Source organism: Agelaius phoeniceus, chromosome 17 (assembly GCF_051311805.1).
Source record: "Agelaius phoeniceus isolate bAgePho1 chromosome 17, bAgePho1.hap1, whole genome shotgun sequence".
In the NCBI taxonomy this organism is placed as follows: domain Eukaryota; kingdom Metazoa; phylum Chordata; class Aves; order Passeriformes; family Icteridae; genus Agelaius; species Agelaius phoeniceus.
In genome coordinates, this window is record NC_135281.1 from 12,937,016 (window position 1) to 12,955,533 (window position 18,518).

General features: G+C 42.2%; 1 protein-coding gene across 2 annotated transcripts; it reads right to left on the reverse strand.

The window, feature by feature from the left end:
• Positions 1-1,722: 1,722 nt before the first annotated feature.
• STX16 (syntaxin 16) lies at positions 1,723-12,227 on the reverse strand. 2 transcript variants are annotated; one of them, XM_077187551.1, is made up of 9 exons: positions 11,911-12,227; positions 9,566-9,577; positions 8,442-8,549; positions 7,389-7,529; positions 6,688-6,850; positions 5,677-5,768; positions 5,384-5,527; positions 4,800-4,880; positions 1,723-3,824 (listed from the first exon to the last, which is right to left on the reverse strand). In XM_077187551.1, the coding sequence occupies exons 1-9, from the start codon at positions 11,989-11,991 to the stop codon at positions 3,720-3,722; spliced, it is 927 nt and encodes a 308-aa protein (XP_077043666.1). In that variant the 5' UTR covers positions 11,992-12,227; the 3' UTR covers positions 1,723-3,719. The 2 variants fall into 2 exon arrangements, with proteins under 2 accessions (XP_077043666.1, XP_054500207.1); XM_054644232.2 differs by lacking the exon at positions 9,566-9,577 and having other exon boundaries at positions 11,911-12,226.
• Positions 12,228-18,518: the final 6,291 nt, after the last annotated feature.

Below are 18,518 nucleotides of genomic sequence, written 5' to 3' on the forward strand. Positions count from 1 at the left end.
CAGAAACTTTATTGAAAATAAAAGTTGTAGGAACATCTGTTGCAGAGGTCGGTCGTACATCCTCACGGATGGGAGAGTAATTCAATACACAGGCTCCAACTTTAACGAGTCACTTCCCTGAGCCACAGAAAATACATTGCTCAGGGTCCACGGGTATGCCAACACATAAGATCAGCGTGGGAGTGAGAGGACACACAGCAATTACTTCAGGACTGAGACATTCCAAAGATTCCTCCAGGCAGTAAGCTCTCAATCATTGAGTTCAAACTCTGCTGTTTCCGCTGCTCTGAGAGTCCAAAACCGGCACATTCCCTGAATCCACAGCATCTGAAAAGCAAATAAAACAGTGGGAAACACTCACCTAACCCACGATCCTTTTGTTGCAGTTAAGGGCAGCAGAGGAGGGTCCTCCTGAAGGGAATGGACTGAGGAAATAAATTTTATCTCCAGAAACTCCCTGTGAATGTCCCACCACCAGCAGCTGCAAACATTTCTATGTCTGAGCTTCAGCAAAAGCTGCAGCAAGGACCTGTCCTCCAGTTATTGATCCTCTACAAGTATTCATGGAATTAAGCCAGTAAAATAGAATCTTACATGATCCATTGTAATTAATATGCAAAATTATAATGAATTCCCTGTTTAAATTAGCTTTAAGGTAGCTGTTTGGTTTGGGTTTTTTTTAAATACTAAGCATATTTTTTTCCAACAAAATCAGTTTCTCTGTAACCTATCCAAGAACTTAAGTTTTGCAAGGCTGTACCAAAAGCAGTTTCCAAACACTTAAGCAAGAGTTAAAACTCCTTTGTGTTGTGGTTCATAAAAGCAAACCTGAAATCGATGCAATTTAGGCAGTGAACACAGCTTTAAGGATAGATATCCAATCTTTAGCACATTCCAAAAATCAGCAAGAGAAAAACCAATTCTTCCACATTACTTTTCAGTTCTAGAAAAATAAATTTGCTATTACAGTGCTTTTAATACTGTCCTTTTGGCATGTATTTAATTTCTGTTAACGAGTTGCAGCTCATTTTTTGCACCCTCACAAGCATTTTAATGTAGAAACTGTGTACTAGCAACAGCTTCACAGGCCATTCCCACCAGGTGAGGAGACACAAATCCTTGGGAGTTGCTTTAGCAATGCTGTTCTGTTCCTTTGTAAGGAACCTGAGCTTCCATACAGGCTGAGAAGAATCCAGCACCTGTGAAGAAGCCCCAGGCTGAGAGAGGGTCCCAGCTTTGGCTGCAGCAGCACACAGAGATTTCCAGGGCTGGGCAGAAGCGAAGGCAGGAGGAGGCTCAGGCAGCTCCTGGAACACCTGAGGAGGCAGCAGCTGCTGAGGCTTTTCTGGGCTTTCCCTGCCAAAAGGCACAGCCAGATCCCCTTTGGTGGGGATACTCGCACAGAGCACAGCATCAGGTTTGGCTGAACTGCTGACACTTCTTCAGACTGACTCAGGGTAAGCCACACACCAGCAATTATTTAGAATCCAGCCTGACACGAGTTTTCTTCCTCAATAGAATCAAGCTTCAATAAATTCCAGCTCAAGTTACACAGGACACTTGATATCCGAGTTTAACTTCATTAAAAATGCATTTCCTCATACAGAATTTGGGTAGAAAATAGGTAGACAGTGGGCATAACTCATGGGAAATAACTCTTGACAATGCAAATGACATTGTGCTACAGAAAGTTACTTTTTTAAAAAAAAAAGATATTTCACATCACTGCCACTTTCCTTTATTATGAAGAACAGAAACATGTTAACATCACAAAAGTATGTTTCAGTTTATAATTTAAATAAAAAAAAAGAATAATTGCCCAATTAGGTTGGAAGTGTTTTATTACTTCTTTGAAACCATCTGCCATGATAAAATGTCAAAAGCACCGGTCAAGACAGAAATAAATAACACGATCTCATGTTAGAGAGAAAGTTGCAAATACAGTATATTAAATTATAGCCATTTGCTGCTTCACACCAAGTGATGCAGCCAGCACGAGGGAGACAGTAGTTTTACTCACAATCATTGCAAGATCTATCACCAGAACAGGGGAGCTGCACACCCAACACAAGCCTCATTCTTCCTTTCACCAATTTACTTCATGAAATCCATGAAGAGTTTGAACTGGCAGCTTTGGTGGTTCAACATCCCCTTTCTCTAGAGGTAACAAGAGTGGTACAAAGCTTTTCATTAGCCCCACAAAAAGCCAAGGCTTTCATATTTTTGCAGTCTTTGCTTTCAGGTCCATCCCTGAAAATGGTCAGTTTAAAGCCATGTCTCAAGTCCTCTTTAGCACAGAGTAAAGAAACTCAGGGCAGGCAAGAGATGCAGCTTCAGTGTCACATAGTGTTGTGAAGCTGCACTTCTGGGGCTTGGAGCAGAGCAGCTCAGCAGGTCTGTGGGGAGCACTTGTATCAGTCAGAAAATGAAGGAAGTTACAGTCCCTTGGGGGAAATAAAAAAAAACAACCAAACATATAAAAAGCAATATTAAAAATATTAAGACAAGGCCTCTACAATTGCACATCACTTCAGGCCTGAATTAAATTAAGAGTATTCTATTACTTATATGGTGCCTTAACTTCTGTTGTACGGCCTGCAGCAAAGTTCTCCACTGAAAAAAGCAGTGAAAACCCCAAATTCTCCACTGAAGGCCTTGTAACATGCCACTTGCATGACACCTCTCATGGTCAGTAAAGGACCACAAACATGTCCTCTCCCAGGAAGACATCTGAAAGAGAATTTTCTGTCAGGGAAAATGGATGTAATATCTACTGTAGTGAAGCCACTCCTTATACAAAAAACATAACCCATATGGACAAATGCATTGTAAAATAAACAATTTGTACAGCAGCTACAGTTTGAAACATCCAAGACCCACTGCAGCAGGCCAGAGAGATTTTCTTTTTGGGTTTCTACTCCATTTTTTCAGCTTAACTTCCCTGCTTTAATGTAATATCTCTACTTTAACTAAAAAAATAATGCATGAAAAAAAATATGTGATCATCCCAATGAAAGAAAATCATTCCCATGATTACTCAAGCTCAGAAAATTTTTTAATTAACTAAACATGTTAAATTATGCCAGTGATTACATCTTGTTATTTACAAGATCAAGTACCACTGATTCTTAGTAATGGTGCAGTATCTAAATTAAGATCACAGGGGTTGGATTATGTTCTGATTGCTAAAAGCTTTCCTTTTTAGCTGCCTATCCAGTTCTTTGGAGTTTTTGAGTCTGGAAGAATGGGCATTCAATCAAACAATTTCGTGTCTCAACCAATTTTACATTAAGATCAATTTTTGACATCCAGTCCCATGGAATCAGTAACATGGTTTAAATTTGAAGTCTGTAACAATTATGACATAAGAATATAGAAGACAACACATTTTTGTTCACAGTAACACACTAATTACTGTAGTCACTGGTAAACTTCAATTTTTAATTATTCTTAAGTACTGTGTTTCAAAATACCTCTGCATAGAGCACCGAATTTTTTTGTGTGGGAGCATCAAATTTCCTGACATTTTCCATATAATCCTTACAAACACCTCACAGACCACCAAACTTGTACTTTGAAGAATTCTACAGAAACATTGCACAGACGTTGCACCACAAGGGCTCGTACATTCAAAGGCAGCTTTCTGGAGTGCAGGTCCATCCATTCACATTGGGAAAAAAGTTCACAGAAACTCCAAAAATGAGAAAATGAAGCGAAACCTAGTGTGACTTTACACCAATAAGAACAACAATAAGGACAATTACTATAACAAACAAAATTAAAATAACGAGCATCTTCCGATTCTTCTTTTGATATTGCTCTGCCTGTAAAACAGAGAGGAAAGAGTTAATAATTAGATTTCTGCAAGGCTGAGCTACAGACTCTTGTTTAGTGTAAGTGTAATGTACATTGCAGGCAATTCCCACACAGTAACTCTGCTCTGCACCAGAAGCTCCAGGGAAGGTAAATGCACACTGAAGTCACATCCACCGTGTTAAAGACTCAGTTTGCTGAGATAAGATTCCTTCCTTCATGTTTGAAGGACATTAAAATTCACAACAAAATTTCTTTTTTAACAGGCACATTTGTTGTACCTGGTCAGCTGTGTATTTTCATTTAATTTCAATTAGAACTGAAAGCTTTATTTTTGAGTTGGTTCTCAAGTTTTCTGCTTCATTCCTTCTTTCTTCTAACCATATTTTCTCATCCCTCTCCTCCTTTTTGCAGGGGAATTAATAGGATACAACATAGAGTAAATTCTCCAAAAGCCAAATTAAAGTCTATTAATAGAAGCTAAACAAAACAAAGCTTGTATTTTGTTTTTAATTAATAAGCCTTCAAAATAAAACCAAAACAAAATGACCACAAAACTCTGATCTGCTGAGATCAATGTTTTTAAAACTTTTCAGGTGTTCATAGCAAAACTTCACATTAAAGCAAGAGGTTGGATCTAACAAGTGTCAGATGGTAAGACAAAACACTAATAATTATTCTTTCTGCTCACATGATCGAGATAATGTTTTCAAACTAAAATCTGCAGTGAGGTAGCCAATAACCAGCCCTATTCCCAAGTGCCTGGCTTTTCAAAGAGAGAAGGAATTGCAGACAGGTCCCACCAGGTCAGCAATATAAATATCAAAGCACATTGGTTGGATGCCCAGAAAGTCTTTTAAGAAATCAACTCGAGGCATCAAGCATGACATTAACAGAAGTTACTTGGGAAGCTCCTCTTACAGGACAGCTGTAATTAGAAAAGCTTGTTAGATGTGCAGAATGGCTTAAGTATTCCTTCAGCTTACCTTATGCAGCTGTTTTAGACCCTCTTCAGTTTTCATACATGACTGTTCAATATTATAGTCAATTCTATCTAGAACTGTTCCCTAAATAAAATGGAGAAAACAAGCACCAAATTGAACCTACATGAGCTTCATAAAGCAAATGTTATCATAAGCAGCAGAGTAATTAACAACACTCCCAGCAAACAGCTCATGAGCTATGTAAACAATGAACTTTTACACAACTAGTTGGGACTTCATTAAGCAAATTCCTTGCTCAGTTCCTAATAGCAGCTCTGTCACCATCTCACATCACATCCCTTACAATCATAATTCCAGACCAGCTGCTTTGGCTGACAAATTCAACATAAACTGATCTCTGGGAGAAATAACCAAGTGAACTGTGGCTTTCTATGTTCTGTGGTTTTTAAGTCTAACCCACATTACGAGTTGAATTTCTATTCATTTATTTTCATTAACTCAACTTGTGGCAGATTTCAAGCAGAGGAAACCTGAGCATGAAGAAGCAAATTAGGAAAAGTGAGTCTGGAAGCCTTCACACTGCATGGAATGTCCCATTTCTCACTACCACTGTGCTGTCCATGTACCTGTTCTACTATCATTGCTCCCAGGTCCCTAAATATCTCGTTGAGATCAGAGATTGACTGCACAATCTGACGGATTTCTCGCTCCCTCTCTTCCACCATCAGGGTGTTTTGCTCCACCAATGCCAGCTGGTCATCTGTAAAACCCTGTTGAAACAGAAGATTTACATGCTGAACTAATATTAATGACAAGAAAATAATTAAAAACATAAAAAGATTTCATAACTCAGATATTTACAATCTGAGAAGAGAAAATGCAATTAATATTGAATCTGTGTAATAATATCTTAACTTACTCTATCATAAAGTGTATCATCCTCCCCATCATCCATCAGTGGGACTGAGGTGTCAAAGAAGTGTTTGGACCTTTCTTCTCTATTCTTCATACCTGTAAAAGACAAACTATGTTTGAGCAAGATATTTAAGCACACTATAATCAGGGTAAGGTCTGAAGCACCAGACAGAAAAGCACAAAAAAGAATATCTGGGTAGTAACTTACATAAATCACAATATTTAAATTTAAACTGTCAGGCTTACTATTTAACAAAAGCATAACAAATTCAACCAGACTTGTCAGACTGATTAAATCAGTGATTTTTAAGTTGTTATGTTCCATGGAGTTAAAAAAATTAGGAAGGTTAAGAGCCTTAAAGTGGGATCACTCCAGGCTATTTTGTAACAAATTCTCTTGGGAACAATCCTTGTCTGAACTGTGATCTTCAGTTCCACCTGTGCCATTTATACCACAGGAGGAAGAAATATCAATGTTAAATTTAAAAATACAGTTTTTGTGGGTTTCTTTCAAGATTTAAAAAATCTATCTCAGCTTAAAACAGAACAGAACAAAATTTTACTTCTAAACAGAAATGATTTCACTTCCAGTCTGTTTATGGATGCAGAATTTTAATTTATCACAGACTAGCTCTTAAGCTTTATCTATCACAGCCTGCCATCTGCAGCAGGTGTTAAGGCTGGACACCAGTGGCTGCTTCACCAGTGTAACAGATGCAGCTCTGCAAGCCACAATTTGAGGAGCAAAATGCATTAAAATTGTGGATGGATGAAATATGGTTTTGTTGATATGCTCAGCTATAACATTTCTTCTTTAGCAACAAGAAAAAGTAGAACAAAGCAGTTTGAACATGGGCTGTGACCCACAAACTCTGCAATCCCAGCTCTAGTTAGTCCTGTGTGCATCATTTAACCCTTCTGTGCTTCAGTGTCCCAACCCAAGACGAGAAGCAGAGCTCAGTGAGTGCTTCCCACAGAAGGGGCCCATGCATTGCTGCTCCCCTCTTATGCTTACGTTTGAGATAGTCAGACTGTGCGTGCCTAAAGTTGGTGGAGAGGTCCTGCAGGGCCTGTGCTAAGGAAGACACCACATTCCTGAGGACACGTGCTTCCTGCTCTGTGCAAGTTCGTGACCTGCTCTGCAGCACCTGCACTGCTCTCTGACACCTGTGGAATAACTGAGAGAACAACTCCATCAGTGCAAATCATACAGCAGCACACACTCTAAACAGCACTTTGCAAAAATGCCACATTGAAGGCTAATATTTTGATTTCTACATTTTTTCAAGTAATTTTTTAATTTGCCCCATGCAATGTTTAAAAAGATATGGAAAAAGAACATAAATGAACAAACAACTTTGAGCTAATAAGGCAGCAGAGTAACACAACTCCCTCTGACCAAAGACATTTGCTTCATTATAATTAGCTGGACTGCAAGCCTCAGAATAGACATCTGCAGATACAGACTTCTCTGAGATAATTGTAAATTTATTTGATAATCTCCCAATCCTGTTCCAAGTTGAAAATCAAACAGGTAAGGGAAAGAACAGGGAGGTTTAAGTGACTTGTTGGAAAGTTCAGAGCAGAGTCCAGGACTTCTGGCTCGCTCCAACACTGATCACAAAATAAATCCTTTGCTCAGAGCAAACCACTGCCTCATTCTAATGCATTAAAGATGTGCCAAAATGGAGGTTCAAGACCCAAAGCACTCTGTACCTGTGTGATCTCCTGGGTTGTGATTTCTATTGCCCGTTCCTCTTCACTGCTGTCATCCAGTGTGGGTCTGTTTAGATGTTTATCATGAAGACTGGCTAATTCTTTCATTTTCTGTTTAACCCTGGCAATATCATACTGAATCTACAACAGAAAGCCCAACAGGAAGAAAGGGAATTAATTCATGCTTCAGGGGAAAAGGTTCTGACAAATGTTAGACAAAAATCATTGAGAGAAATCTGTAACATAAAAGGCAAACCAAATATTATTAAAAGCCACATAAAAAGCTGACTAAGAAACTGATACTCTTAATAGACTTTGAGTTTGCTACTCTTTTAAGCCTACTCATTAATCTTAGACAAGACTGCTGCTTTCAAATGTGCTTCATTAAGTTAGAATAATATTTTTATAATTATACAGCATCACAGCTAGAAGATTTAGCCAACTTCCAAAAAAATAAATGGAAATTCAGGTCACACCTCTGTCAGAAATTGAATAGCCTCAACTCAACAGCAGAAGTTAAATGCCATGCTTTCAACCAAGTAATTAAAAATAAATCTGTAAGGATGATTATGCTGTAAAAGGAGACTAAGCATCTTTCTGCACAATGGGTTCTGTCCACACAAACTGATGAGCCAACATGTGTTCTGAGTGTGCATTTAGAAAAAAAGGATTTTCTGAAAGTCAAGAATAGCTTCACATTCCAAATACTGGAAAAGGTTTTTAATTAGATGCTTCCAGAATCATTCCCTTGCATTTGTCCAAATATTTCCAAAACTTGCAAGGCATATAGATTGAAGAGGCAGAAAAATTCTCCTGCTAGAAAACACTTAACATTTCCTGTTTTCAATCACTGAACTGCTCATCTCCACCATTTTAGGGTCTATTCAACTGGACCCCTCACCAGCCTCAAACAAAAATTCAAACTAAAATTCTTATTTGAATTGAATCTTTCTTCCAATACTATTTCTGCTAGGAAACTGACAGAATGTGAATGCCAATGTAAGAAACCCCTCGGTGGGAAGTCAGCTGGATGTGCCAGGGCACAGCACCCACCTCGTCTGCCCCATCCACCCACTTGGGGGGCAGGCGCTTGGTGACGCCGATGGCGGCCTCGGGGTCCAGGCTGATCCCTGACACCAGGGCCATGCGGTCATCAGCCAGCTGCAGAGGAAAAGAGACAGCCAATTAGCTGTGCTAATTACACCCCAACCCCTGAGCACCAGAGAAGGGCAGCTATGCCTTCCCACAGAAATGAACCTCAGAGATGTGGTCAAACATCTCGTCTCCTGGTTTGGCTCTCTCTGCTAATGACCCACACCCTCCCTCTTGTGCAGCATCTGAAAGCTTAGAGTTACTCCTAGAATAAATTCTTAGCAAATTTCCCAGGAGGAAAGGTCATATTGCAGTGAAAATTCAAGTAATTCTCATGTTGGTGCATTTCTATCAGACAACAATTCACAGCCAATGCTGCAGCACAGTTCATATTGGGCTTGGCAAGTTTGAAAACTGCATTTGGGAAAATCTCAGAAAAAATATTTATTATAACTGCTTGTTCTCAAACAATGTTATTCTGGAGAACAAACACTCTTGCAAACTGACATGCATCTCAAATGGTTACTTAGTGATAATTAAATTGTGCTGAACACAAATAGCCAAGGCAGTACTGCAGATGATCATCAATGATACCTCTTACATTAACTAATTACTTGGGAAGGCTTTCGTACAAACATTTCCCTATTTTCTCACAAATTTGTAATTTTTCTTTATCAGGTCTGGAAAGTTTTGTGGTTCCCTACCCCATCCCTTTGTAAAAAATAATCCCCCTTCCTTTCTGAGCAACTCTTTCTTGAAAGCCATTTTTTTATCCCTGACCTTATTCCTGATCAATAAAGTTTGCATAATTTATGCACAGCATGAAGAATAGTTAATGGCTTCTCTGTGCAAAGTCACTCTACCCCACATGCCCACAATAAGTCAGATTGGTTCATACATTTATCTATTTATAACATAACATCACAAAATGCTTGATTTCTCTATGCAGCCTGTCCTTCTACTGTGCAAAGACACTTCATCCTATACAATGAAATTCTATAAACTAACAGAATAAAGAAAGACTATTCTAGCTCAGTGATGTAGGCTTGATGCACCATGGCAGAATAAAATGTGAAAAACAATACCTCATCCAGCTCCTGAAGTGATTTGTGGATCCCATCAGCCCCATCCAGTTAGAGACAGCAAAAGATAAAAGGGAAAAAAGAGACATAGGACAGATATAGGGCATGGTCAGTTGAGAAAATACTGATTTATTTTTAAAGCATGATGGTTTACCAAGAACAAACAAACTGGCTTTTAAGACATGGTTAATCAATAAATACATCATGATATTGCATTTTAAGTCAGCATTTTGCTTAATACACCAACTTTTTAAAAAACATTTCAGTTCCTTGGTAAACAGCAAGAACATAAGAGATCAAGTGCAGAGCTTGGTTTGTTTTACAAAGTAATTGCACAGTGAAGTTTCTAAATGCTGAAATGTCAGGCAGAAAAGCTGCAATAGAATCCAGTGAAGAATGACAGCAAGGGCAGTCTGACTGCAGCACTCAGCATCCACTGGCTTTGGTTATGATTGAGGGGACACAGAGAAGCTTTTGTACATTTATTGACATTTATTGACAAGCACCCCAGTTCTCACAGGATCAAAGACAGCAAAGGACAAAATGCAGAAGGAAATGTTCAGTCACTTCTGTACACACTTGAGCTCTGCTCTGCTTTCAGGGAACATTAACCCTGCAGGGATCTGAAAAAATACACCAGGACACGAATCTGCACCTTCTGTTCACCAGTCCTTGCACTGGGGAGGGGATGTGGGACCAAAAGGATATTTCACTCCAAGACTAACAAAGTCAGACCTAAAACTGGACAGAATCCTTGTGGTTTAACAAAGCAGCAGCAGCTGATGATCTCTTAGGAGATTGCCCAAGCTTTAGGAACAGGACTCCACTGTTAAAGATGCTGCTTTGATTGTCTGAGTTTAGAAATGAAATTCTTGACAGAATTCTCACAGCAAAGGATTTCTCAAGGGGAAAGCTGGAGATGAACTCAGGGAAGCTGAAGTGCTGTGGGCTGGAATTTCCCCCCCTGGCCTGGGGACAGCACCCCAGGGAAACACAGCAGCAGCACCAAACCATGAGAGACAACCAGCCCACAGACACCTCCACACCTCTGGCTGAGACAGATCACCTGTGGGACTCTGAAATGCCCACAGGGCCAGAAATGACTCCTTCCACCCCCTGCACACATGGACAGCTCCCAGTCACTGAGAGCCTCCACTGCACTTGAGTGAGCAGCACAGCAAAAACCTTCAATTAATGTTAAACACTGCAAATAAATATTTGATGCAGGTGCTCAATGTTATTGCACTGCCTGCTGAGTAAATTGCAGTTTCATTGCTCAGGAGAAGTGAGTTCAAAATATCTTGGAATATTTTTGTAGGTGATATTTTAAAAATATAAAACTTTGAAAAAATAATCGCTTTTTCTAGGTGATATTTAAAAAAACCCAAGGATCTACAGAAGTGACATTAAAAAATGGACGAGGACTAAATGCAGAGCCAAAGTAAACATGAAAAATACAAATTACTGTTGACATTGCCTGTTCTGCGAATGCAATTTAATACACAGCTTCTTAGACATAGATGTAATACAATTAGCAATGAACAAAGACCATTGCCAGCTACAGGAAGCACTGCTTTTCCCAACAAAAATCATTATGTACAGCTATTCAAAGTGATGAGACTGCCAGCAGATATTTACTGGTAGCTATGACAAATAAATGATGAGTTTAAACAGAAAGTGTGAAAACCTGAGCAGAGCTGAGCTGCCAAGCAGCCCATCACAGCCTGACTAGCTCCAAACCTAGAAAAAGTTACAGAAACTCCTCTGAACCAGTCACTTTTGGTAGTTTCTGTAAAGAGGAGTTACACTAGAACCTAGAATCCCCTTTGTCCCCTATGTGATTGAGTACTATTTGTATTTAGGGATAAATAAAAAGGGCAATGAACATCAGAGCAACTTATGGAGAAATTTAAGCAATGGGACTAAACTACACCAGTGTATTTAACAGTGCCCACAGTGAGGTGAATAGAAGAGTTCTGCTGTATGAATTTATTTCTTTTTGGAGGTAAGGAGACCTCAAACCCCTCCTGCCAATGCCACCACGAAGCTGCCAGAGCAGGAACTGATTTATTACGCACGGAGCGAGCAGCACACACAGATCTCTTCTATTCCTTTAACGTGAAGGAGCGGGAAAACAGGAACCACCAGGGTGGGGAGGGCCGGGCAGAGGGAGGAAGGTCGGGGAGGGAGGGGTGGGTTTGAGGAGAGGGTTCGGAGGAAGGGGAACAGGGGCAGGGCCCGGCCCGGCAGCCCGGGGCGCGGCGAGTACAGAAGGATGAAGGGAGGAGACTCACCGCAGCAGCCATGCTACGTGAATTCAGAGGGCTGGAGGAGCCGAAACTACTCACTTGCTCGGCCAGCAGCTGCCGGCTCTGCACCGCGTTGTTCCGCAACAACAAGAACGCGTCCGTGAGACGCCGGGTGGCCATGGCCCCCCGCCCCACCGGGCCCGAGCCCGGCCCGGGGCCCGCGGCAGACGCGGCGGCCGCCCCTCACAGGGTCGGGGCGGAGACCCGTCAGAGGGCCGTGAGCGGGAGCGCTCAGAGGGCCGGGGCCGGGACGGCCCTGGGCGGGACCGGGACCCCCCAGCCCGGGCCCCCGCGGCCGCCGGGCGCCGCCATCGCCCCGGCCCGCACCGGCACTTCCGCGTTGTGCAGCGCCCGCCGCCTTCCGGCCGCCCGCCCGCGCCGCTCCGCCCGGGACCGCGGCCGCGACAACACAGTTCCGGTGCTCCGGGGGCCGGGGCAGCAGCACCCGTGTCCGTGTCCATCCCTCTGTCCGTGTCCATCCCCGTGTCCGTGTCCATCCCTCTGTCCGTGTCCATCCCCGTGTCCGAGTCCATCCCTCTGTCCGTGTCCATCCCCGTGTCCGTGTCCATCCCCGTGTGCGTGTCCGTGTCTGTGTCCATCTCCGTGTCCGTGTTCATGGCCATGTCCATGTCCATCCCCACGTCCATCTTCACATTCTTCTCCAGTACATCCCCACATCTATCCCCTGTCCAGCCCCATGTTCATCTCCATGTCCATCCGCACATCCATCCCCTGTCCAGCCCCACGTCCATCTCCATGTCCAGCCCCACATCAGCCCCATGCTCATTCCCATGTCCATCTTCACGTCCATCCCCATGTCCATGCCCACATCCCTTTTGGTTTTTCCTTCCACCCCTTCCTTGCCATTCCCTTTGCTTCCAGTCAATTTTCTGTTTTGCAAACAATGACAAGTAGCTTTTTTTCCCCCCAATTCCCAACAATCCAGGATGTTCCCTGAAAGTGAACAAGCAATTTAAAACAACAATATGGTGTTTGACTTTTCAGAAGAGACTTTTCAACCTGGTGACTAAAATGATTTTTCCCAGCTGCTCTGTCAGTCCCATGTGGGGCAGATGTGACACAAGGCTTGGGCTCCCTCCAGTGCGTCCCATGCCTTTATTCCAGGGGACAGCTGACAAATCCCCATGGGAACAGCAATGGCCAGTGCCCAGCACAGCCAGGGGAGCTGCTGCCCACGGATCAGCAGGAGACTCCCTGGCTCAAACCCTCCCAGAGCAGGCAGTATTTACACCGTGGTGGAACAGGGACTGTAATCACAACCACATTTTCTGGAAATGTTATCTCATTTATTGAACTGCCTGGGCAAACTTGGACCGTGAAAAATGGGGGGAAATTCCCTCTGCTAATTTAAGATATTTGGGGAGTTTTCTTGAGCAGCCCTTCTGCCTCAGCAGGAGAGACCTGAAACTTGGAATTTAGCAAGGAAATAAGCTCCAGCCACGCAAGGCCTAACGCACGCAGCTCATTCTTCGTGGTCTGCTGAAATCTGCTTTCACTTTGGCTGCCTGACAGAGCCTTTAAAATATATGTGTGTGCTTCATTTCTTCATGCTAATTTTTAATCTTCTGTAACAATTTTTATACTATGAGAACAGCTAATGACCTTCCTGCCTTCTCTTGGCACTGCTGCTGTGGCTGGAGGTCAGGAGAAATTTCTGCTGCCTTCAGTGGTCTCGCCATGATCTTTTAGAAAAAAACTTTTGGAATATCTCATTAGGATGGAGAACATGAACCCAGTAGGAACCCCAATGTGCTGGAAGTTGGTACATAGCAGCAATTAACATATTTTGCTTTCTGATTTTTGCCAACTTAAAAAAAGTTTTGGATGTTGGGCAGGCTTGGAATTTATGCAGGGGCTATAAAAGTATTTGGGACTTGTACACAGAGGGATAAAACTCTGCAAGGAATGGGTCCAGACTTGGTGAATAACCACTTCAAAGTGGATATTAGGAATAAGCAAAGGGAGTGGAAGGAATGGAAAAAAGGATTAATCAAAGAAAACTACGACTTAGAAGTTAGGAAGTGTGGGCATAAAGGGAAAAGTGCCAGAAAGAAAGCTAAGGTAGATCTAGCAAAGGAAATTAAAACAAATAGCAAAATGTTCTTCAGGCATACATAGCAGGGGAGGAAGGAGAGGAGGGGGAGAGGTGCTGAAAGGGAGGGAGGCAGGACACAAATGAATGTATAATATGTAGTGGAAATGTACACAGAGGAAATGAATGCATGGAGACAGAAATTACCTCATGCAAGTGGAACAAATCATCAAGATCATAATGTGACAATGATTTGGGCTAAATGATCGTTACAGGCACCTTTCAGCTGGAATATTCTAATTTCTGACTCAGACATCCAAGAGCACTTTCTATCTGGCTGTGGAACAGCATCCCTGCATGAGCAACACAACACAATCTGAGAACAGGAAAAATTCTTCCAGCTTTTAAAAAGAGGGAAAATGATTGAAGTCTGATCCAAATAAAATACAAGACTTTGGGATAAATTTAGCAAGAAAGAATAATAGCAGACATGATGGCAGAGAGAACTGGCCTAAAAGGCAACATAGATTTATTTACTGAAGGTGGACAGTGCTGGACTAACCTGATGACTTTGGAAGGTTTTCATAGCAGATAAGAGCTGGTAGTTCTGTTCTGCCTGGCAATGAGAGAATATGTTGAACCATCAGAGGAATTGGGTCCTGGTGTGTCCTCCCTACGGGCATGGCAAGGTCAAACAACCACATCAGAATGTTGGACTTGATCTGATCATAAAAAACCCAGGTCATAATTTCCCCTCTAAGACAGCACACATCCCTAGATACATCTCCTCAGTGTGTCCTGGCAATGTTCAGGGCTGTTGCATGCCTGTGCCTAAGCCCACAGCTCTAGGTTTGGAGCCTGTGTCTTCCTTTGCCCTTTTATCTCTTTTTTAATGCCTGTTCCCTGCTGCTGCTCCCAGTGAGGCAGGAGACAGCAATGCTGCCTGCACTGGCACATTCCTGCACCCACCTCCTCCCACAGCCAGGGCCTGGTGGGGAACTTTCCAGTTACTACTGTGGCATTTGGATCTGGCTGCTGGTGGAAAAAACCACTCCATATTCAGAAGAACATTCTATTTCGAGGTGAATAGATAAGCATCCTTTTTTTTTTTTTTTTTTTTTAATGGCAAGTTAATCAGAGACATATTTCAAACTCCAGCTTGAAACTGCAAACTCCGTTGCTTGTGCTTAAAAACTCCTTCACTGTGGTCCTGTCCTTGTATCACTGTTTGGGTGCCCAGGCCATGTGAAGGGCGAGCAGACCTCATGCTCCAGTGATCAGATGAAGGTCAATCACCACCATGTTTTATCTTGTGTAATTGAGTAGATGCATGGAGGAGGTGAAATATTGCACTCTTTTGAAGCCTGAGCAATCAGCTTGTGCCAAATTCAGGATTAATGGACCGTGAAGTGCATTTTGCCCTGAAAAATCCCACCATCCTTTTGCAGATGGAACACTTCTCTGCCAGAGAACTTCTTCTGCAGGAAAGTTTCTGGAGAAAAACCCAGCAGTGTCTGGGTTACCTCTGTCATTGCTGGAGGTGCATTCTCTGCATGGGAATTGATCCTGCGAAAATTGATCATGTTCTTGCCTTTATCTTGCTGCAGAAGGATTTCAGGTTTTAGGGCTGTCAATCTCTCAGTTTCCTGAGCAGGTTAATCACTGAGCCAGGTCTGTTTGTGCAGGGAACTGGAGCTTCCCGAGGCTTGCAGTGGGTGTGATTCTGACAGCATCTCTGTAGATGGTGCTGCAGGGCAGGGAGATGGGAACGAGAACTGCCTGTGCTGCTTTTAAAATTCAGTCCCTTGGTTTCTCAACCAGCTCTTGGTATTCCAGCTTCCTTACAAGAAAATGAGACATAGTTACCCATAATATCTTCATTTTGATGAGCTATAATCTAAATGCACCCATTGGAAACATAAACAGAGGAGAGCTGTTCTTTTCTCTGGGCTCAAACAGCTGACATTCTGTAACTCTGCCTGGAAAACTGCTGTTGAACAAACTGGCTTTTCATATTGATCTAAATGTACCAGCATTTTAACAGCAGATTGTGGAATCTAGGGAATTCCAGAAAAACATCTGAAAAATAATAACAATTTGGTCATGCAGAGACACTAAATAATGGATGTTTAATAAAGAGAAAGAAATTCACATCTCTAAAGGGGCTCTGTCCTTTTTTGCTCAATGTCAAGTGTTGCCTTGAGTTCAGCTGCTCTTCTGCGCACTGAAAAATGGTAGAATGGATCCTGCAACTGTGTTTGTACTCCTCCCCTGCTACTGAAATGCAATCAATCCAGGTGGAGTCAGGTCTTACTTTAAGCTGGGTAGGCAGTGAAGACTGATGTGTCTGCTTGGAGGGTTGGGAGGAATTTTTTAATCAAAATTCAGCTGCATGAATTTGGTGTTTACAGGCAGACATACTTCACATACATAATTACACAGGCAACCTTGTTCAAAGGCAGATGTGAGAGGCACAGTCTGTGAGTTTGTACCCCAGTCTCGTGACAGACTAATAATGCCTGTGGTACTTAAACAATGGAACAACTCTGTCATCTAATATTGTGCAAAATTCCTTCCCTCAGCTGGGCACTATATTAAATCTTCTGTGTCACCGTGGTGTAGGTCACCTCTGCAGCAAAGATAAAATGTTGCTCATTGTAGACATTTATATCTCTCCTTACCCTAATTCTCTCTCCAGCAGTCATGTGAGGATATTCTGGTTTTAAATTGAGCTATCAAATATAAAATGTGTTAGTGGACTCTTCCTTGTAAGGTGTATATAATTTTAGATCCAGGTGGGACTCCTAGCACCATAGATGTGGTTTTTAGCTGAGTAAAAGTTGTGGGGCTGGAGGTGTGGCACTAATTAGATGTTGATGTGCAGTGTGAATTCAAGATGTTCTGTCCCCTAAATGTTTGCTGCTGGCCATAGTGAGGATGTTACCCTGCAATGTATCTACCACAGGGCACTCTGTGAGTGCCTCCCTCGGCCTCCAGTGCAAGTCAGTCAGTTCAGTCACTGACAGAGCAGCTTTCCCTGACAGGTCAAACCTCCACAGACAGCACAGCAGACACTCAAGGGTCAAACATTTCCCTGCCTGCAGTAAGAGAAGAGAAATGTGCTGCTTGCATCCTGGGGCAGACTCCCTCAGTACTTCCAGTACATCCAAACATGAACAAAATGTAGTCAAAATAAGTAGACAAGAGAAATATTATTATTCCCCTTTTAGGGATGAGGCGCCAAGGCATGAGGAGATTCAGTGAGCAGTTCTCTGCAGATATGTGTAATGCAGGAGCTGGCAATAAAACACAGGATTCATCGTTACTGCCATTTTACAGATGGAAAAACTAAGGCACGGACAGCAGTGGCTTGCTCAAGGTCGTACAGGGTATTTGTAGCAAATCCAGAACCTGAATCTGGAGCTGCTGAATCCTGGTCAGCATTTTTCCTAAGGGAATCATGGATAAAGAGATTAATGTCAATAATTTCCCTCAAAGCAGCAGAATTTCAGTAGGAGAAGAAAGACTGTTCCAGAAAAATATGCCTCTTGTGTTAGAAAAAGAAGCTTAGGCTGCAGTATCCCCAGCAACTCATACCTATGTTCTTGTTATCCTAATTAGTGGCAATGTTCCACTTCCAGAAGGTTTTATCTCTTTAAATTAGCTAGGTTTTTTTTTCAACTAATAAAATTAGAGAAGGCAATTCAGAGAGATGTATTACAGCAGATCATGGTCTGACATTCATTCCAGCAATAACAACTCTTATCAAAGAAAGATCTTTTCCATAAACGTAGGAAACAAGTCAGGCTAATAAAGACATGAATAGGTTTTTGCACATTACAATGTAAAAATAATCAATGAAACAGCGAAAAAAATCGAGTCAGAAAGTCTGCCTAATGAGTGTTATCTTGCACAGAAGTAGTCTGGTTCTGCTTTATAATGATAGCATTTAGCCATAAATCATTCTGAAAAGAGGGAATTTCAATGCCAGTTGGGAGCAGCAGAGGGCACGTAAGAATGGGGTCCTGCTTAACAAATCTTCACTTTTTTTGGCCTAGATCTTCCTGTAGGGTGAGGAACTGTACATACAGAATTTCTTAATGAACTGGTGCCCAGTTATTACCAAGTGGGTGTCCTGTGGTGAAGAAATGTTCGATTTCCAGGCTGGTTTTCTGTCACTGAGAGCCATTGCCTGCAGCCGCTGTGTCATGCCAAGACTCTGCTGTTCATGGTGTTCATTGCTGTTCTCAGGGGTGTTTGGAAATAGGAAATGATAGAACCTGAGATAAGTACAGAGGTGATGTAAGAGATGATGTGCAAGGAAGGAAACTGGACCAAGCAAAAAAGTTTATTAGACCAAGGGGAGCAGGGCAGGGAGGGGGGCAAGAGCAGCTGCTGAGAATGGCCATGGGGAGATGATGAAATCCCCTTTCTGCCATAAATAGCATCACAGTGGGGAAAAAGACCAAAAACTCAGAGCAGAACATACATCTGAAATCAAAACAGAGAGATTGTGAGGAACATCAGAACAGCAGCTCCAAGAAATGAACTAGTTTTATTCCTTTCTCTTTTCTTCCTGTTGCCCAGATAAAAG